Source organism: Manacus vitellinus, unplaced genomic scaffold (assembly GCF_001715985.3).
Source record: "Manacus vitellinus isolate BGI_N305 unplaced genomic scaffold, ASM171598v3 scaffold_66_pilon, whole genome shotgun sequence".
In the NCBI taxonomy this organism is placed as follows: domain Eukaryota; kingdom Metazoa; phylum Chordata; class Aves; order Passeriformes; family Pipridae; genus Manacus; species Manacus vitellinus.
This window is the reverse complement of record NW_021940729.1, coordinates 2,502,643-2,524,145: the sequence shown is the minus strand read 5'-3', so window position 1 is coordinate 2,524,145 and position 21,503 is coordinate 2,502,643. Positions and strand designations below refer to the sequence as shown.

The 21,503-nt window shown below is 42.0% G+C and overlaps 1 protein-coding gene across 2 annotated transcripts in view; it reads left to right on the top strand.

The window, feature by feature from the left end:
• Positions 1-21,503, top strand: part of ITPR2 (inositol 1,4,5-trisphosphate receptor type 2) — a 242,203-nt gene that overhangs the window by 20,276 nt on the left and 200,424 nt on the right. Inside the window, exons 2-6 of one of the 2 annotated variants that reach the window (XM_018083671.1) lie at positions 7,440-7,510; positions 14,412-14,527; positions 15,634-15,720; positions 16,419-16,577; positions 21,201-21,299. In XM_018083671.1, the coding sequence (XP_017939160.1) occupies positions 7,440-7,510; positions 14,412-14,527; positions 15,634-15,720; positions 16,419-16,577; positions 21,201-21,299 (532 nt within the window). The remainder of the gene's footprint in view (positions 1-7,439; positions 7,511-14,411; positions 14,528-15,633; positions 15,721-16,418; positions 16,578-21,200; positions 21,300-21,503) is intronic. The other variant, XM_029963962.1, reaches the window with a different exon arrangement.

Genomic DNA, 21,503 nt, shown 5'->3' with positions numbered 1-21,503 from the left:
TCCCTGAAGTCACTGTGTACCATGGAAATTTAAGCTACTCAGTCTGATAGGGACTGATTAGTGAACTACTTGCCTAAAATTCATGGCAGGCTCGCACTGTCAGTGTTTCTAATGTATGTTAGATCAGTATACATAATAATTCTACTTCATCCATCATTTTTTACACTGAGAGAGCTGAGTTGCAGACCTGTTATGGGTAATTGTAAGTTGGAGTTAAAGTTGTAAGCAGAGTGAAAGTCACATGTTTAATCTTGAGTTTCTGATTTACTTCTAAGTGAGCGTTTTGTTTGTGCTGGGCCAAATCCTAGACTTGTTACACAGTGTTTGTGTTCATTTGTAGCTACCTGGAGTAAGGATTAAGTAGAAGAGCTACAGAAGTGAGTTGTATTTAAAAAGGTTCACGAAGGACAATTCAGTGTGAGATGCTGATGCTGCTCCTTTAAACTTCACACACACCCCCAGTGCACCCATGCGAAGGTAGGATCACTGGGGTGAAAACTTGGCCTCAGAGGGACATCAGTGGAAATTTTGTCAGTAAGTTCAAAGAGAACCAAGATTTCACCCAAAAAAGAAAATGTTAGTAATGGAAAAATTTTCCAGTGTTCCAGGTGATTGTGTTAGTGAATCTGTGTTCTGCAAGCCACTACTGCCTTCAGAAAGCTTTCCTAATATTCACTTTATCCTTTCCATTTTTTAGCTTTAAAAGAATTTCTTAATACAAACTTTGTCCAAGAGAGTGTTTTCCTGGTCAAGTGTTTTCCCATTAAACGCCTTCAGGCTCTCGCAACATCCCTGTGTGACAGACTCTTACTTTTCATGTTAAAAAAAAATAGAAAAGAAAGAAACAAAGGAAGAAATGGGCCATTTCCTTGGATTTATGGGAATGTAATTTGTTTATCAGAGACACTGAGACAGACTGAAGCCAAAACACGCCTGGGAGCGTGGATTTTGGAGTAGTGTAGCAGGACTTTGTGTGACTGGGAAGCGAGCTGGGTGGGATGGGCTGGCACACCTCCTCCCATTGCCAATTCCCCATGGAATCATGGAGTCAGAAGGGACCCACAAGGTTGAGGCCAACTCCTGGTCCTGCACAGGACACCCCAAGAATCCCACCATGTGCCTGAGAGCTTTGTCGAAACACTTCTTAGATGCTGGAACTGTGACCATTTCCCAGTCCCCTTTTGCTAGCAGAAAATAGATGTGCTTGGCACCACTGAAAAGTGACTTGATGTGTATTGTATTGATGTGAGGATCTTGAAATACTGTGAAAATGTTTATTTCCTTGGCAAAAATGAGGATGTCCAAGCCAAGCTCAGCACCATTTTCCTCATGCAGGAATGGCTTACCTGTGATGCAGTCCAAGAAAATTGCAAAACTGAGACTAAAATCTGAGAACAGTGTTTTCTCCCCCCCTTTTAATCTCCAAATAACATTTTATTCTTTCGTAATCCTTTATTTTAGCTCAGTTCTTATAATTTAATTGAAATCGCACAATGTTTTAAATGTAAATATAACTATGGAAAGGGATAAACAAGTTCTACTGAACAGAAGCTTTTGCAAGCTAAAAGCCTGACTGGATATAACACAATACAAAAGAAAAACAAGGTGACATTCAGGATTTATAACTGGTTGCTTAATTGAACAGGAAAAATCTCTGCTTTTATTTTTCCCCCCTCTGACATGCAAACCTGCAGGTACAGTTACAAGAATATGTGAATGCACCATCAGATAAGGAAAAAAAAATGTAGGACTAATTATTTGCGCAGTTGTTAATGTAGTTTTGTTTTCCCATAGTAAGGGTATTCATTTAACAGCTTCTTTTCTTTCAACCTGTGTGAAGCTTTGTGTTTGTGGCAATTAAAATTTGTTCAGAAAGGAAAGGATAAAGTTGCTAAAATCTGGGGCAGGCAGGAATTAGACTTTCTGGTCTCTCTCTGTGCTGCTGCACTTCATTGGCATGTAGAGCAGTTCTTTAAATGTTGTTCACTGTGGTCCTCCTTTTTATCAAAAGCGATTTTTAGCATGGAATCTTCCTAAATGGTACAGAGATTTAATAGCCCTGCTATAAGTGCAAGGAAGATCCTTTTTATTTTCTTAATGTAGGAGGCCCTGAAAGATCACAGATGTGAAAAGGTGACGGTGAAAAATTTTGGCTTTGCAAAGAGACAGGAAAAAGGACAAATTCCATATAGTGGGGCTAAATCATAGAGCTGTAAATCTCTTGAAACAGGACTGGTAGTCAAAAAGGAGTGTGAACTCACATTTTGGGAAGGGTGAGGTAGATTTTTGGCAGGAGACTGCTTGAAGCACACAAGAAGTGGGCTGATCTAGATGCCTGATAAGAGGCTCAGTGAAATGAAAAGTGGGTGGACTTGGAGAAGAACTGGGTGGACCTGATTGTTTTGGCACTTAGGTATTTGATACTTGATTTCCAGGGCAGCAAAATTTTAATAACCTATTGTTCGTTATTGGTTGGTTTCTCAGTGGCATGACCAGCAGCTCTCTTCCCAGTGCTTCCTGAGATGTTTGGAGCACAGGAGAGACTTTGTGGGAAGGGAAGAAGTGTCTTGGGTGGCAGGAGCTCTGGAGAAGTGTTTCTGATGAGGAGGTTGTGTGTGGGAAGGGATGTCTGAGGAACCAAGAATAGGGAGGTTTTGGGGGCTGCTCCATGAGGGGATGCCAAGGTTATGTGGTTTTGGGATGTAACCTCAGCCTGATTTGTAAACTGATGTTGGACAAAGATGTTGCTTGGCTCTGCTGGCAGTTAAAATGTTGTCCAGTTCCTCTTGCTGATACCTGTCATCCACTTTTCCCCCTCTTCCTGCTGCTGTAAGGCCCTACTCTCAATTTAAAGAGAGTAAAAGGTGAACAACTGTGTGTGTCTTAGATTGAAGCCATTGCCTCTAGCTTAGTTTATTCAGCTTTTTAAGGAGTACAGTACTCCATAGTACAATACTGCAAAGAGTCCTGACTCTGCTCATCCCCATGTGTAATAGTGAGACATCAGTAGCTGGTCTTGTATTTTTTAATAAGTTAACACACACACACACGTATATGTAGTTACATGTGTAAGAGAGTCTGTGTCCTTGTGTGTTTGTTTAGGTAGTGTTTTACTTAATAATACTGACTATGAATTTTGGCTAGAAATTCTGTTAGTAGGAACAGACAAAACACATCTCAGGATGGTGTTTTTAAAATTGAAGGCACAAAGCTTGGACAAATGATATTTTGAGGATGCTTTCTTTGACAATCTAAAAAGCATCTTATGAGAGAGACCTAAAATTCATGAAACCCATCGTAATTCCTTTCCTATTTTTTTCTTACACTGGTTTTTGCTCTTTCAGAATGCCACTGTATCTCAGTAGTAAATCTGAAATAATGTTGTGAACAACCTTTCTAGGATTATGGTTATACAACTGTTCCTTGACTCTTACACTACATCGACAAGTTCCTAGAAACCTGTGGTATATTTACCTGTGTTAGGCAATCAGGGGATCTTGTAGGGCATGAAGACTTCCCCAACATATATGATTCATACCTATAAACCCAGGGACCATTATAGACTCTTCTGCCAACACACCTTATCAGTTATACTGATACCACTTAGTCCTGCTCCTCCCATCACTTTGTCCTTACTCCTGCTTTCACAGCCAGTCGCCACTGGTTCTTCACAGATTCATTCTGTTTTTTCCTTTCAGTGCAAGTCCCTATAAACTTGCTCTACCTGGCAGAAAGATTCAGTGGGAATTACTGCAAGTTATTGTTTCCAGTGCCCACGGAGCAGAGCAGTGTTAGAAGCTGTCTGGGAAGTCTGAAGTTGTTTGTATTAGACAAGTTCTGAATATACAAATGATGAATAGTTTTGGGAGAAGTTGATCCTGTCCTTTCCTGCTGAAACAACAAAAATGAGAGGCACTGCATTTGAAAGTGCTTGTAAATGCATTTACGCAGGTGCCACCACGGAGTGCATTGCTGTGAGACATTACTGACTTGAATGGCTTTGCATGTGAGGAGAAGGGACAGATTTAACTCCACCAAATGAAGGGAGAGGAAGACAGGTGCAGAACTCTAGAGGTCTGTGCTTTGACCACTTCCCAGGATATGATGCACTGTCCCGGCTAATGCCCAGGAAGTTCCACCTGAAGAGGAGGAAGAACAACTTTGCTGTGCAGTGACCGAGCACTGAACAGATTGCCCAGAGAGGGTGTGGAGTCTCCCTCACTGGGGATATTCCAGAACCGTCTGGACACAATCCTGCGCCATGTGCTCTGGGATGACCCTGCTGGAGCAGGGAGGTGGGACCAGATGCCCCACTGTGGTCCCTTCCAGCCTGACCCATTCTGGGATTCTATGATGGTAATGGAGAGTTGAAAGCTGCCTTGGCTTTTTCCCTGCTGACTCTGTGGAGCTGCACAGCTTAACTCCTGGGCATTGCATCATGATGAGGAGCTGCCCTTGCTTCCCCTGCAGGGAGTGGAAAAACTTCCCTGGCTTCAGTGGGACAACGGCTGGGCATCTACAAGGAGCAATCTGGTGAACGTTGTTACTTTCAGACTCTAATTCTGCAATTAGTGAATACGAAGGGCCCTGCATAAAGTCCAGGGCTGGAATTACCACTTTGACTTTCCCGATGATTTATCTGAGGCATCAGGGAACTGCTGTATAACTTAATTACCACAGCACTACAACAGTTACTTGGAGGCATTGTGCATAAACCAGGTATTTATTGTGCTCAGGGAAGAACCTGCACAGCTAAAAATCATATCATGCATGTGCAGAGAAATCCTTTGTGATTTGAATGTGCCAGTGTATGAAGAACTAAAACACAATCATGTATAGCCAGGTGCTGAATGACAGTGGAGAGCACAAAGCAATATTGTCTGCAGTCCAGGTCAAGAATTAAACAAATTGAAGTTTGTCAAAGCTTCTCTGGTGGTATCATGGTCAAATGGCTTGAATATTGGCGTCATAATTTGGATTAGTATTTAAATAGCTTGCAAATGTGATGGTATAATACAGTAATTCCTGCCTTTATCACAGAAGTCTAGTCTGGTGCACTTTGGCCTCCTATGCAAAGCAGCAAGGGAGTGATCTGAAAACATGCTGTGCTGTGGTCTGACAGACACCACAGATGTCCAGGACCTTTGTAGCTAGGCCTGTTATTTGGTTTCACACATCTCAGATGGATTTGTGTGCAGGTGACAAAGGTCTCGAATCGCTGATTGTTTAACGCAGCCACCTACCAGGCCTCAGGAGCAAACCAACAGTTGCTTTTGGCTCGGAATAAAAGTGGGATTTGAATATTTTGAATTGTGTATCAGAGGAAGTGGGCTGTGTTTGGAAGAGCCTCTGCTCTTCCAATCTACAGAGCAGGCTGAAGTCTGGCATCATGTGCAACTCAGCTCTCGCTACAGCACTGTAACAAGCACCTCCATAGTAAACAAGCAGCTGTTGAACTCTTTGGAGGTCATACAGCTGGAATACAGAATGAATGACATTATGTGGAAATTCTGGGGATTAATTTGTTGGAAGACGGCTAACTGGACAAAGCAATGCTTTATTTTTTTGTCATGTGTTGTAAGAAACAGAGGTGGGAGAAGCTGAGGCACTGAGCAAAGGCTCAGGAGATGATGTTCCTGCTCTCTCCTGCCACATGTCAGTTAAATTTTCTGTGCTCTCATTTAATGTCTACAGGATGAAAGTAGCAGCAGTTCCTTTCTCCTTTGTGTTGTCTGATGTCTTTGGTTCCTGATGGCTACAGAAGTCATTTATGGTCCTTATCTTTGTGCCTTTAGAGAATGCTTGAAGGCGAGTGATCGATATTAATTGTTTCACATCTCTTTTCTGAAAGGCCAGCACGTTTGAGCACTGCAGCTGACTGGCTCAGGGTGTGCAGGATCTCAGTTGGTGTTCTCAGCACCAACACCTTGTTTTCTATATGCTTTTTGGTACAGCGACATGCCATGATGAGAGTTTTGCATTTCATCCACGGTTGTAGTTGTCGCAAGGGTACGCAAGATGTTCCTTGTGAATTATGGTTGGCTTTCAACATGTTGTCCTCCACCCTGACAGTACTTGAGGTCAAACCTTATGGGTTCATCCTGAAAGCCTCTGAGGGATTTTGTTGAGAGTGGGAAGTACTTCTTGGCACTAAAATCCTTTGGCAAAGCTTCTGTAAGGTGATGCTTTAGAATCACCTGTGTGTGACTCCAGGTTTTAGATGCTGTTTGTAGAAAGCTTTGGCCCATTAGATCGTGGACAGAGGGCATCTTGCAGGACTGACTCTTTCTGAGTCCTGCTTTCCAAACCTCACTTTGTTCTTGTTAAGCCTGGTCTAACCTAGACTGTGAAAAAATACAACTCCATAAAGTTGCCTGCTTGCTCCTGGAATTGTTTCTTCAATTCCCCTTCCTTGCAGACACCTCACATTTGCGTCCAAGTATGTTCTGAGGTTGGAGCTGCTGATTTCCAAAATTCTTTGTCGTTTTTGGCTCCTGCTTCTGGGGAGCTGCAGCCACAGTGGGTGATTTGTCATTAGTCAGCTTGGTAGAGGTGGAAAATTCATGGGCATGCTGTGGGATCAGCCTTGCTGCACTCGTGCCTAGTTGCAAAGCCGCCTTCACCAGCTTAAGTGAAAACATCTATTGTGTAATTTGGCTCAGGCCAAATTGTGCTTTTTCTGGCAATTTCCAACAAAAGTGCTGCTAAGACTCTTGCTGTGAAGTGGCAGGACAGTAGTATGTCCTTAAACATGATTTTCCTGAATAATTGTTTGAAACGGGCAAATTATTCACAGGGTGCTTCCTGAAAGGAAGCTGAATTTATGTTTAGGAAGTTCTGAGATAAGTTTAACAATTCATACTTCTTAATTTTATTATTTAACTTCTAAAATATTGCAAGAAATATAATAGATATGTTATTTAGATTTTCTGCTGTGGATTAAAGTAAAGCTTATTCATTTTAGCAAAGGAAAATGTTGTCCTGGGAGTTTTGATCGGAGCTGAACCTTAATTCTGCATTCCTCCTCAGAGGAAAGATTGGAAATGGTGAAGAAGAAAATCCGGCAACTGCAGAAAAACAAACTGTTTCTGATTGAGGGTTAATGGGCTCTTATGAAGGAAAACAAGAATTTTACATGTATCATCAGTGTATGTGGTATAACAAAAGGGACTTCCACTGGTTGTAAATGAAGTGGGATCTGAAACACAGGCCACAGTTTAGTACAGTGGAAGAAATCCTCTCTCTTGAAGGAAAATTTAGAGTTTTCTTTTCTTAGTTATGCTTAGTAACTGAATAATAGAGTCTCTAAGGTATTTTTTGCATTAAATCAGAGAACTGTGTAAGTTTTTATCTCTGTGTTGTGGCAGGGGTGTCTCTGTATTTGTATACACTGGTGTCAAACACGTCTTAATGAATGTAATAACTTTTTGTTTTTCTAGGTTAGTGGATGACCGGTGTGTGGTTCAGCCAGAGGCTGGTGACCTTGCTAATCCTCCAAAGAAGTTCAGAGGTCAGTAACTGGGGATAATTTCTCTTTAATGACCAATCGATTCATGTTCCAACTCCTTGAGCCTTACCAGATGTGTGACTTCCCAGATGGTTTGTGAGCACGCTGGGGAAGTTTCGAACTGGAATGTGAATGACAGATTTTGAGAGCTAAATACAAAACTTGCCAAGGCACGAGGGGCAGGTGGAAAATATGGGGAAAGGGACTAATTTTCTTGTAGTCCAATAGTTGATTGCTGCTCTGTACACTGAAGGCTGGGTGACAAACTCTTTGCTCCAGCCCTGCTCCTGCTGTAAATGGGAAACAAGCTTGCGAGGTCCAAAACCACTTGTGCTGCTGGATTATTTATTTCTTTTAAAGATAAGACAGCATTTGGAAGGACTACCCCCACATTTTTTGTCAGCTTTTTGTTTTGCTTTTGCTTAAAACCGTATCTGATTTTTTTTCAACTTGACCTTGTAGATTTGGATAATTCTGCTGTTCTGCTTGTTGGAAAAATAACAGTGCACTGACAACATGTGGTTTGTACTTGAGTGCTAAAAAATACTCTTAACTGTGCCAAAGCAGAGCCTTACTAGACCTCCTTTGGCTTAAAAGGGCTTGGATTCACACCAGTTATGGAGGGCAATGAGTTTCATGGCTGCTTGTATTTATTTTAAATGATTTTTAAAGTCCCTTCCATCCCAAACCTTTCTATGATCTTGAGGGGTTGCACTGACATTCTTAACTTTATTATTTTATTCCCAGTGTTTCTGTATATGCTATTATTGCAAAAAAAAAAAAGGGGGCATTTAAACCATTGAGAGACTGAAATTCTGCTTTCTCAGAGCATTCAAGATTTTTTTCCATTATAAATTCAGGAAACATCAACAGTTGGTTCCAGTTCCAGATGTGAGCCCATTGGCAGATCTTGGAAATTGAGAAAGTGAGAATGTATACTTAGGAACTAGGAGTAATAAATTTCAGTCACTTGCCAAACTAACTCCATAGCAGAGATGGGGATGGCATCCAGTGTGGCTTTCAGGCTACCTGAGTGTGATTTCATCCTCTTGCTGCCTGGAAATACTTTTGTAAATCATGGTTTCCAGGTTGCACAAAATTTCAAGTCGGGATCCTCGGACAGTTTTCTGTCACTGGACTATCCTGATGTGTTCCCAAAGAGGAGCATATCCAGGATTCTAGATGAGACCAAGGTCACTGGGAAAGGTTTGTGATGGTATAATTGAAGAATACACCCAAGTATCTCCAATCTGAACAGAGGTTAAAGGCACAACCTTAATTTTTTTACTGGCTGGTGTTTGAGGGATTGATTTTATAACTTCAGAACAGGAGAATTCTTTTATTGCAGTTCTGTGTTTTTAATCTCTAACTTCAAAAGGCAAAGATGGGAAAAGTTGATAATGTTCTGTGTTGATTTTTTTTTTTTTTTTGTAAGTGATTTCAACAGCCTCAGGTGTGTCTGGGCACTTTGCTGCAGGCGAAAACTTGTTGAACTGTCAGCACTAACGCCTGGTCAGCAGTGGTGGCAGTACGTGTGGAGGTAGAACAGATGTCAGGACGGGATGAGGCACTGCCAAGATCCACAGCTGTTTGCTGCTACTACTGGGAAGAGCAGGGGCTGCACTCCTGCATTACATCTCAGCTTCTGCAGGGGGATGTTTTCTATTAGTTGTAGACAGTTTTGGCTCTGTTCTCTGTTGCGACCTCTGTCTCTTGCCTGCATAGCACATCCCTTTATCTCTAGCTGCCTCTGCTCCCTCTTCTCCACAGCACCTAACCTTTCCTCCAACTCAGATCCTCCTCTTCTTGGGGATCCCCTCTTGTCCCTTTCCCTTCCTGTCCCAAAACCTGATAGTAGCTACTTTCCTCCTCCCCCCTGCTACCTCTTACCTCCCTTTGCAGCCTTTCTTCCAGTCACTCCTTAGCTCTTTCTGGTTTACTGTGCACCCAGATGTCACTTAATTTTGGTATTGCCAGCATTGTAGTAGCATGAAAATTTGGATTAGCTGCAACATAAAGTCACTGAATGGTTTGGGTTGTAAGGGACCTTAAAGATTATTTTATTCTACCCCCTGCCATGGGCAGGGACACCTTCCACTATCCCAGGTTCCTCAGAGCCCCATCCAATCTGGCCTTGGACACTTCCAGGGATCCAGGGGCAGCCACAGCTTCTCTGGGCAACCTGTGCCAGGGTCTCCCTGCCCTCCCAGGGAAGAATTTCGTCCTAATATCCAATCTAAACCTACTTTCTGTCAGTTTGAAGCCATTCCCTCTTGTCCTGTCACTCCGTGCCCTTTTTAAAAGCCCCTTACCAGCTTTCTTTAGGCCTTCTTTAGTTACTGGGAGGTGCTATAAGGTCTCTAACACCTGTAGGAGAAAATAAATTGGTGAAAAAGTGCGTTTTGTGACCTTAATTGATGCAACCCACCACTCTATAACATATTGGGGCTGCATCCAGTACCATATTCCTGCTGCTTCAGGTAATCAAGATGTACTTGGGAGGGTGGCTGCAGCAAAAATAAAGCCATTGTTTGGATGTTTTCTCTTTCACCTCACAAGTCAAATTCCAAGTGTGGGAATAGCAGTTTTGCTGGGAGCTCAGCAAGAGCGTGCTGTCTAACTGGGACGTAGTGCCTGGTGCCACAGAGGTGTCTCTATTGCAAAAGCACCCAAAAGCACATCTCTGCCATGCTTTGTTAAATTTTGTAGCTCTGCTTAGTGCACTGAGGCAAAAGAGTTGCTAAATGCTGGTCCTTTAACTAAGAAATGTAAGCAAAATGCATATTTTTCTCCCTAAGCATCTTCTGGGAAATAACCTTCAATTAAAACAGCAAAGTTAATAAATGAAACAAAAACTGCTTTAAGTACATTCTTGACATAAAAAGAAGACTTAGGCATGAATGATTAATTGAATGATTAGACATAAGCAACTGAAAATAACATCTAACAGCGGGATGAGTGGGGCCTCTTCAGTGATAGGAACTGCTGTCTGCATGGTTTACAATGTTTTTATCACTGCGAGCTGAACTGGCGTTGATTTGAGGTTAGAGCATGTCCTGGGAGTCAGAGAAGTATGAGAAAAAACATATTTCTAACAAGATGTTTAGATTTCAAGGACTGACTCTGAAAATTAACATCAGAGTACTGTGCTTGGTCTTTTTTGGTTATACTTTATCAACTCTTTCCCCAGCGGAAGAAAAAAAAACAACCCAAAGATTGCGGTTTTGAACTATTTGTATGTCTCCTACAGAGTTCACTCAGAGAACAAATTAAGGTACCGAGCTGTTGGCCTGAACTGAAAGCCTATGAAAAGAGGTGTCTCAAAATAGCAGTTTCATTTTTGTCATGTGTTTACTTTCTTTTTTCTTCTTGAGTGGGTGGTTGCTATTCTGGTTGTTTCGGAACACCCCCCAGAACAAGGTGTTGTTCAGCTGAGGAAAGATGTGGTTGCTTTTCATTTTGTGTCCACATGAAGCAGCTGTGGTCCCAATTTCTCCTTCAGTCACACTGGGATGAACCTGGAGTGGCTCTGTGTTCACATCCAGATTGGCATCAGTGCACAGGAGGGCAGAATTTGGTCCCACATGTGTTTCCAGAAGTCTGATGAAAAAACCACCAAACTTTTTCCTTGTTTTGCTGTTGTGTTTGAGAGACTGATCAAGCCAGGTGCCGCTTGTCCTAAATCAAACTGGAGCTAGTGGGAGCCAAGGCATTTATTGCTGTGATGGAAATGCTGCAGGGCCAGGTTCACAGAGATTAGGAAGAGCAGTGTGTGCCAGAAGTCGTGTACCTTTGAAGAAAAGCCACATCATGAGCCACAGAACTGCAAGTTTCCTCAGCCTGTGACCTTAAATGTGCTTCAGCTTGGTACTGTTATCTCCAATAGGAAACACTTTGAGCTTCCAAGGTGTAAAATAGAACAGATAAGACCTGCTGGTTGGTCAGATTTAGCATCTCTGAAAAAGGAGCACAGGTCTGCCTTTTATTTGTTAAACAGACCTCAGTTTGTACACTGGTTTAAAATTCTTTACATTTTGTACCTCTTTTTCTTGAGACATCTGCAATGAGAGTGATGTTTGAATTGCCAAATATCCTCTCTTTTTGAACTATTAATCTGATCTAAGCTTTTTCTTATGTTGTTCTTTCCTCTTCTCTCCCTTCCATTATGTTGTTCTATGCTCTCTCCTTTCTTCCTCCCACCTGCCATTTTCCTTTTTACTTGCTTTCTACATAGTTTTGGTTTATTTTTGTGTTTTCTACCTGTTTCTCAGTTCCATAATTGCTTTCATTTGCTTCGCAGACTCCTGACAGCTTTTTTCCTTGTCCTTCTTAGGACTCTTCTTTGCCTCACTCCTTGTTCCCTCACATTTTCCCCTTTCCATTCTCACTTTAGTTTTTTTCATCTTCCTGTATTTTTTTTTCCCAAAACATGTAGATTTGTACACACTGTGATTTAATAGCCACATCACTTCCACTTACCCATTTCTCAGCCTGCTGCTTTCGGTACAGCCACGTGATAATTTCTCTAGTTCTGCAAATCACAGAAATCTTCCATTGTGGGCAAGAGTTGAATTTCTAACACTTAAAAAAAAACCTAAGAGGGGGAAGGGAGAGAAAGCATCTGACAAATATTGTTCTAAACCATCTTTATTCAATATCAAGGAGCATTTAAAGGGCATATAGGAGTTATTTTCCTTTTCAGACCTCCTGAGTGTAGTTGCTATTTGTTTATCTTTGATAATGCCTATTTAATTAGAGTCCTCAGGAAGAGAAACATTTATGTAAAACCCCATAAAGTAATGAATTAGGAACTAGAACTATCTGAGAATGTCTGGAGAAGTTAGAAGAGATGGTCTGTTTCATCACTGGGTTGCTGGACTGACCTCCAGGAGGGCTGAGCTCTTCATCTACTGTGTGTGCTGGAAAGTTGCTTTATAATCTTATGCTCCAGTTTCTCTTTATTTCCCTGCTAATGTAAATTACAGCATCTCTAGGGCAGGCACTGTTCCACACCCCCATGATGTTTAGGATCATGAAGCTTGAATTTACATAGTATCCTGTTGTTACTGTAATAAAAGAAGTGGTGGTGGTGGGAAACAAACCAGAAAAAACTAATAAAATGAGCCACTTTTAATGTAGCTTGAATCCTAAAAAACAAAATCAAAAAGGAAAAAGCTTGTCTGGAAGCAAATAATTTAGTCCATAAATTGAGAAAAACACAATTGAAATAATAATGATTTTAAAGAAGTTGGAAAGCACTAGACTGGAAGTCAGGAGAGCTGTATGCTGCTGAGGTTATCCAGCCCCTGCTCTACATTTCCTTTTCCTTGAGAACTATCATCAGGAAAAATTCACCCACCTTTGGAAAGAGGAGCCCCGAGCAATGACTGCACATCCGTGCACATCTCGGGTTCCTCTGCAGAGTGGGAACACTCTGAGTCTCTGCAGGAGAATGGGAAGCGCTGTGTTTACTCAAGGAGCAGGATGTGTGGGGAGTAACTGAGAAATGAAGACTGGTCCTATAAAAAGAAGGTATTGTTACTTCAGAGAAATAAATGTTTCATGAAGCCTTCTGAGAAGGCACGTTAATTATAGATTACATAAAATAATAGCAGAGTTTTTGTTTTAAGAGCTGAAATCCCGATAATTCAAGTAAAATCTCCTACAACACACAGTAGGATTTAATGGTACACAGCAGTTTGTAATATTTTTTTCCCCTCCTTGGTTTCCAGGATATTGTAAAAATTACCTGGGAGTTATGTACTCTAGATTGCATGATATAATTCCCATTATAAATGGTCCCCTTTGAAACGAAACCAAACACCTTTGCAAGGTGGCTGGGCTTGCTTTGATAAGGATTTGTAACACTTTTTCCTGGGAACATCAACTCAGGGCTGCCATGAGGGAGCAAATCTGAGGACTTGGGGTCAGGGCCAAGGAAAGTTCTGCCACTGGTGGTAATTCTGGATGAACAAACTTTGCCACTGGGAATAGGGGGTGGATTAGTCTCCAGACAATGCTTGGCCATCTGTGACAGTTATGGAAGGCTAATAGTTTGGGATAGGCCTTCCTTTGACAGCTATAGTTTGCAGCCCATTTGGGGAAGAGTTTCGCTCTATAACACACAGGCAGTCCTGTATGTTCTTACCAGTCTTACAGCTAAACTGTTTTTCCTGTCACCAGTTAATACATGTGGTGTGTGAAAGGACACCAACATTTGCTAAGGAAAATGTCTTTCAAGCCTGGCCTTTAGACCAGCTGGTGATTGGGACCATGTGAGACTAGGTATAGTTTATCATTCTAAAAGTAGTCAGCTTTGGACAAATCATGAGCCTCTATTTCCAGTTTATAGGACTGTCACTGGACAAAATAAACCCCAAAGTGAGGGAACTTCACAAAATTCAGTTTATTGCCAATTAACATGACCTTTCAATTACTGACTGCAGTCTCCTCAGGGTGTACCTGCTCCTCTCTTGTTTGCACAGCCACCATGCTCAGGTGGTTCTTCCCTCCTTACCTGCTTTTTCCCTCGTATGTTGGATGGTGGTGATGTTCAGATTGTGTCACTTTGGTTTAAAAAACCCAAACTAACAGCAAAAACAACTTAGTGAAGGTGTGCAGAGACCTAAACTCCGTGTGAACCTCTTTGGCGGCTTGTAGGTGAATGTAAATGAGTGCAATCCTTGTTTTCAGCAGTGTCAGAAGGAGTTGGGCAGCCAGGGGGACATCAGGATCGTCATGTCACCCTGCTTGTGGTGTCACTGCCATCAAGCTGTTTGGTGGCTGTGTCTAAACACTGGTACCTAGACATTTCTGGGCAAAGAAAACCAACCGAAGCATACTTACAAATGGAGGAAATGTCTTTCAACAGGACTGAGGAGTGTTTCTTTCAATCTCTCCCCAGATTGCCTTTTCAAGGTGTGTCCCATGAACAGATATTCAGCCCAGAAGCAGTACTGGAAAGCCAAGCAAGCCAAACAAGGAAACCACACTGAAGCAGCACTGCTGAAGAAACTTCAAGTAAGAGACATCTGTGTTTGTAATCTTATCTCAATCTGCAGGCTGTGGAGTTACAATGGCACGAGAAAAAATAATAAGTGTCTTGGGAACCACTGTGATGGGTATTATTATGCCACCATGGCAACTCGGTATTCTCCTTAACTCTCCTACCTCCTGGCTGGCATTTGTTGCCCCTGGCTTGGTTTTTGTCTTGCTTTGGACTGAGGGCTGTGCCTGTGCTATAAGCAAGGTATTGCTTCCAGAAGTTTTATGAAGTAAAAATGGAGTTGTTAAAACCTGGTTTAAATTATGCTGGAAGTCCTTTCCAGGAGTTAGGCAGAAGAGTGGACGAAGATATGTTCTTAGTACTTTAGTCTGGAAATTCCTCAGCATTGTGGTTGTCCTTGCTTTCCTTCTGAGTGATTCTTTTCTGAAACATTTTGCAGATTCTGTTTTGCCTCAGATACAGTGTGGATGGAGCAGCCCCTCTGTCTCTGAAGAACAGCTGGCTTGATGTTATAGCTGAATGCACAAGGCTCAGTGAACACAAGGGCATGTCAAACCTGGTGACAGTGCCATGGGCAGTGGAGAGGCCGCCAGTGCTCCCAGTTAAAAACGACAAGGCGGGCACATGGTGTGTGGCCAGAGTTACACAGCCACTAGTGGTAGGAGCTTGGAGTTTGTTCTGTGGTTGTGTTTGACCCAGACTATTGTGCTTAGCCTGGATGTTGCCAGCTGTGACCTAGTAGTTTTATTTTGTCATGAAGTCTGTGTATTTGTAAGCAATTAAAACCCCGACGAGTAAAAGGAATGATGACAGCGAGAAGCTAATCATAGGCCTTTTTTTTTTTTCTCCCCTTCAGGATGAAATAAAGCCCCTGGAATTACTTTTTGTGCTTGAAATATTTAAAAATATGTTGTATCTAAAGTGCGATCCATAAATTGTGACTGAGCTTCTATTATGGATAATAAAAAAAACAGAATCAGCATCAGAATTTTGGTGCTAATATTATCAGTTCAGTGGTGCTTGCGTTTTAAATGCGATGCCATTTCCTTTTTCTCTGTTTCCGTAGCCAAATACAGGTACTGATTTTGTAGAGTTTAAAGCAATAATCATTCTCTTGCAGCATGCAGCAGAACTGGAACAAAAACAGAATGAAAGCGAGAACAGAAAGCTGCTGGGCGAGATTGTAAAATACAGCAATGTCATACAGGTGAACCCATTGAAATCTCTTTGCCTTCTCTTGGTGTTGGAGGGAAAACAGTTGTTTTATTTCAAGGTTACAGTGAAAATGAAAGTAACCACTGTAATCTGGATTGCCAAGGGTCAGGTAAACACAGCTTGGTGAAGTTTACAATATTGTGCTTTTCTGCCTCGTTTTAAAGCCTGCCAGAAGTGCTGCACATTGGTGTTTAAATAAGATGTCATAATAAAAATTCTGTGTATGATATTTGGTGCTGCAGTTTGGAATCTGAACATAAATATGTGCCTTTTATTTGCAAGATTTATTTCCAAATTGTCTTGTAGAGGTGCTGCACAGCTCCTTTTAAATAATTGAAGTAATTTGTATTTCCTGACATATAAATGAGACAGAAGCTGTGTTCTTAAGTGCAGTACAACTTTCCTGTAATGGATGAAATTCCTGAAGGTAACACTGTAATAGACCTGGTTAGTGTGTGCTGTAAAATTGATCACTGACACATTTCTCTCAATCTGAGATATATCATCAGTTTAGTTTTCCTAAACTGTACTATACTTTGATAACTCTCTTCTAGTTTTATTTTGTCTTTATATATATTATGAAAAATCACTACAGTGTGAAACCTGCAATTCTCCTTTGACTGGAGAGAGAGAAAGCATCAGCTGTCCTAATTATTTTAATTATTTATTTTAATTATTCTCTGTTCACAGCTGCTGCATATAAAAAGTAACAAGTACCTCACAGTCAATAAGAGGCTGCCAGCCCTGTTGGAGAAGAATGCCATGAGGGTGTCTCTGGATGCTGCAGGGAATGAGGGATCCTGGTTTTATATCCAGCCCTTCTGGAAGCTGAGAAGTGAAGGTGACAATGTAAGTGGAGATGCTGAATGTGTGAGAGGGAGAAGGCAGAAAGTTTGTAGAAGACACCTGATTTCTTTGCTACTGGCCTATTTCATAATGGATTAAGTTCAGGAAAAAAATACTTTAAGCAGTGCTTGGGACTATTGGCTTTCATGGGTAACTAGAAGCTGTTTCCAAATTATATGGTCTGGAATCTGAACTGTTGCCACATTCATCTGAGCCTCTGCTGACCTCTCTGTTGGGGTATCTTTGCTAAGTCTGCCTGTTGCGTGCAGTTTTACAAAGCTGATAATAATAGACTAAATTTTTTTAAAGGGTTGGGGTTTTTTTAAATGTTCCAGGCAAGATTTTTATTTGAGAGGTCGGTAGAGAACGTCTCTAGGAAATGCATCAGTCTGTACTCCCCCTCAACATGAAAGTGGTATCTATGACTGGAACTCGGTTGGATAGTGTGGGAAGTCTTTTCTTGGTAGGTCTCAGTAGGAGTTTTGCATCTTGGTAAGAGGAAGGGTACGTAGGAAACCTCTTTGCTGCAGATCTGAGAGCTGTGCCCTGAGATCACAACTTGGCACTTCATTCTCTTGGCTGTGGCTTGGTTAAGTGCCCACTGTGGAGAATTCAGATCTGGGCAGGCCACATATGAATTTGTGTGGTTTTATAGTGTAGATCTGGCTGGGAATGTTTGCCCCCTCTTGCCTGTGCAGTGATCAGTGAAAGCTCTCTCAGGATCACAGATGGGAAAGCCTCTTTTCTCCTGGATTTTCTCTTGTTAACTTTGTGGTTATCCAGCTCTTGGGATGCCATCCAGGATGACTGTGGTTGCTTGCAACTCCTTTAGGCAATCTATTGTGGAGAGGAGAAGGACTGCATTCCCTGCTCCTGGTCCAATGTCCCTAAAGTCAAAGTCTTTTCCTGCTTCATGTAGTGATCAAAAGGGTATGTGAAAATCCCTCTTTTTCCCAAAGCCTGTTGCAGAGAACTAGAGCAAATGTAGCCCTCTGGGGGGTCTCTGCATGGCTTTTCAGGTGGGGAAAACAATTGTTGTTATTCTTTTCCCTCCTAGGGAAAAAAAAACGGTGACCATTGCTTTAAGGTTTTGCCTTAATTTCTTAGAGTAACATCAGTTCAGCATCTTTTTAATTTCTCATACCTGAAAATTAATTACATGTCTTGCTCTCCAGAGTGAGGACCTGGGATTCCCAGACTGTGATCTGCAAAGCCAGTGTGAGCCCTTACACCTGGGAACAGCAGAATGATCCCAAGCCTTATAAGTCATCCTCAGCACTACAGAGTTTTTGATTCAATTTTACACTATTGAGCCCCCTTAAGAGTTTGGAAGCAGATTTGCTGATCTAAAAAGGTGCAGGTGATCAATGATCTCTGTAACATCCCATTCCACAGACCTCTCTCCTAGTTTGTTCCCTGTGGGGCTGTGTCTGATGCTCTCTGAGTGCTCTGTGGGAAACTGCCAGGCTCACTCCTAACTTAATGTCCTCCTTTGGAACCTACCTGCTGCTCATCTTCTGTCACCAGATGTTGCCTTTCAGGGCTGGGATTATAATTTATAGAGGAAATTTCTTGAGACCCAAGTTGTTCCTCATTTCCACCAGGCCCAAACAGATCTGATAATTTTCTTTGCAAACTTCCGGTGATAAACATGACTCCTTTGGTAGCTTTCTCATAACTGCTCTGGCACATTTCCAGCCCTTCAACAGACCCAGAAACCAGGCAGCTGTTGCATGAGGCTTAGCAAGTGATGGGGGAAATCCTAATTTGCTTCTCACAGATGGAGAGAAGGCCAGACTTCTACCCACTCCTTTCTTCTCAGTTAGTCCCAGGCATGGAGTAACTTAGACCTCTCAGTGCATGGTTTCTGTTTGGAAACTTTGTGGATTTTTAAATTTGTTTTCAGTTTCCTGTATCAAGGAAATTTCCTAAGAAAACATTTTAGAAAGTCTTTCAAACAATAGAAGTGATTGTTGAATTACTGCTTTGAGGGCTGCTACTGTGCTAGGTTACCCAGGCAAGGTAGATCCAAATATACCAGATATCCTAAAAGAAATCTGGGGGAAGCTGTGATACAAGAAGTCATGTGTGTGACTCTTCTGGTAAGCCATCACAGTTGTTCAGCCCTATGAAATGTTTTAGAACTTAGTCTTCTGAAGGAGGGTTAGCTTAGATTCATTAGCAACTGATGAGTTATGCAAATCAATGAAAGTAATGAAAGACTATGGCTGAAAATTTACAGTAATTGGCATAACTGCAATATTTGCTGCAGACTTTATTAAGTCTTCATTATTTATGGAGCTCTGCTTCAGTGAAAGATGTGGCTGATTAAGGCTAGATCTGGTTCCAGATTGTTTGAATAGCAGAATAATTGCTAAAATTTGAAGTGTGTCAGCTGTGCCACTGGCAGGTGTGGACATGGAGCAGCAGGGCCTTTGGTGTGCAGGACTGACTCCATTGCATTCAAGACTGAAGGGCCTTGTAGGTTTAACTTGAATTAAAAAACTGGATTCTTACTGGCTTCACTGTGAGTTTAATCATTTGTTGGAAGTCTCTTATCTAGACCAGCAAAGATAAGAGTTTTTTCAAAGGGATCATGAATAAAATCCTCAAAAGCTGTGTGTCTGAGGCAACTTTTCATGGCTGTGTGTAAGGAAGAAGTCCCAGAGACCTGTCAAACTATTACCCGCTGCTGGCCTACAGCACACTGTGTCCAGCTGGGCTGAAGGGTGGCTGAGGAAAATGAGGAAGAGCCAGTGTCAGTTTTAATTTTGTAGAGCAAAACTTTAGGAATGTATTGCTCTGTCTTCTCTGGTCTCCATGTGGTACAAATCTACAGGCAGAAATAGGGGCACCTGGGCTTGTGGGTGCTCTGCCTTTGGTGTTTTGGGCATGCTGGGGCGTTATTTGGAGCCAGGAATAACTGGGGAGGGGATGGGAGGAAGGCAAGAGCGCAGACTTGTATAAGAGAACAGGATTTCTGTTGTTTTCTGCATCACTGGTGGAGAGTGTCTGGGAAACAAGGGCTGTGAAATTGCCTTTATCCTTTCCTTCCCAACCACTTATGGAGGTTTGAAGCCTAAAGGAAAAGAGCATTGGATGCCTTATTGCTCTTTTGGCAGCCAGTAGAGCTGACCAGTACTGAGAACAGGTTGCTGAGGTGGACTTGGAGCAAGGGAGGAATCTGAGACAGCAACCATGACCCCACATAACAGCTCTTCTTCAGATGTGTGCCTACAGCAAAGTAGAAAAAGATACTTAATGATGCTCTTACTAATTAAAGTTACGATAGTCCTTGTGTACATGCAATAATTTTGAAGTCCTGATTCCCCTTTGCAGGGTGCAAGCCTGGTGGCATTTTGGTTAATGAATTGTCTGGTCATAACTTCTTAAAACAGGCTGTAAGTAATGTGTGTGTGGAGCATGGCATGCAGGAATGTAATGCACAAGTAAACCGCGTCTTAAAGGCATCTTGTCATTATTTTGGTTCTGCTATTGAATTTGTTCCCATTGTTTGTATAAAGTAGGATTTTTGTGTGTTGTCTGAGCATGATGACACTGTCTTGTGCTGCTGTTTATTTTAGCTTTGTTGATAAAGAACAGGCAGCCTTCCTTTTTACCTCTGCAATAAATGGGCCAAATTCACGTGTTGGAGTGACATGAGGTTGAGTTGGGCTGTGCTTTTCCATAGGAAATGTGCTGATCAGTGCAGAAAGCCGTTTTGTTTCTTTGCCTTCCAAAAGAAAGCATGGCTTGTGCAGCATTTCTTATGGTAAAAAAATCACATGTAGCCACTTGTCTTCATGTCTGTGTGTGCTTAAAATTGCTGTGAACAACTTAAGCAAATCAGGACCCAGCACCAACCAATCTATGTGGATTGATCTTTTTTTATTATTTATTTCTTTCTCCCCTTCCAGGCATGAATTGAATTCTCCATATGCATGTCTCAAGCAGTTTTTAGGTCAAAGTGTTTTTCCCTGTCTGTATAGGTAAAAAATTGCAAAGGCATGAGAATTTGCTTGTAGGGAGTTAGCTAGGAATTCCTCTTGTAGAGAGAAGGTCTCTCAGCTGATGCACCTGCTGCTTGTGCTGAGCTCCAAACACTATTTAGAAAGTAACAGCAGAGGGGATGGAGTGCATTTTTCCTCTCTCTGACTTTGCAGTGATTTATGTTCCTCTCTGGATTGCAGTCATGCAGTCTAAATCACAGAACTCCTGAGCCTGTCATAACTTTTGCCAGAAGATGGGCCACAGAGCTCAGGAGCCACAATTATTCTCTAAGCTTTCTCTGCCTTTTGGCTGCGGTAAAGAGTAGTTAATGTAATTTTTAGATGAACTGAAGTGCTCTTGGAATTCATAGATTCATATCTATTTCATGGCCTTGAGTTTCTGCTGAAACACAGGTGACGTGTTTACTGGGAATGTGAGGATTCATTAGTGGGAAGTATTGAACCCTGTGATTGCAGAGCATGGGTGAACAGAGCTGCTGTGTGAATTGCCTGCAAATAAATTCCCCCAGTGCCGTTCCTAGAGCATGCACTTGAGTCATTGTCTAAAAATGTAACATTACTTCATTTTATTGGATAACTACGTAGGTCTAAAATGCACTTTATTTCTGACTTGCAGGTTGTTGTGGGAGATAAAGTTGTTCTCATGCCAGTCAATGCAGGGCAGCCTCTGCATGCTAGCAATATTGAGCTCCTGGATAACCCTGGCTGCAAAGAGGTGAGCTCAGGGTAGGGAGGAGGGGTAACTGCTGGTCTGAGATGTGTTATAGAAAGGCTGAGAGAGTTGGGATTGTTCAACCTGGAGAAGAGAAGGCTTTGGGGTGACCTAATTGTGGCCTTCCAGGACCTGAAAGGAACCCACAAGGAAGAGGGAGAGAGACTATTTCCAAGGGCCTGGAGTGACAGGACAAGGGGCAATGGC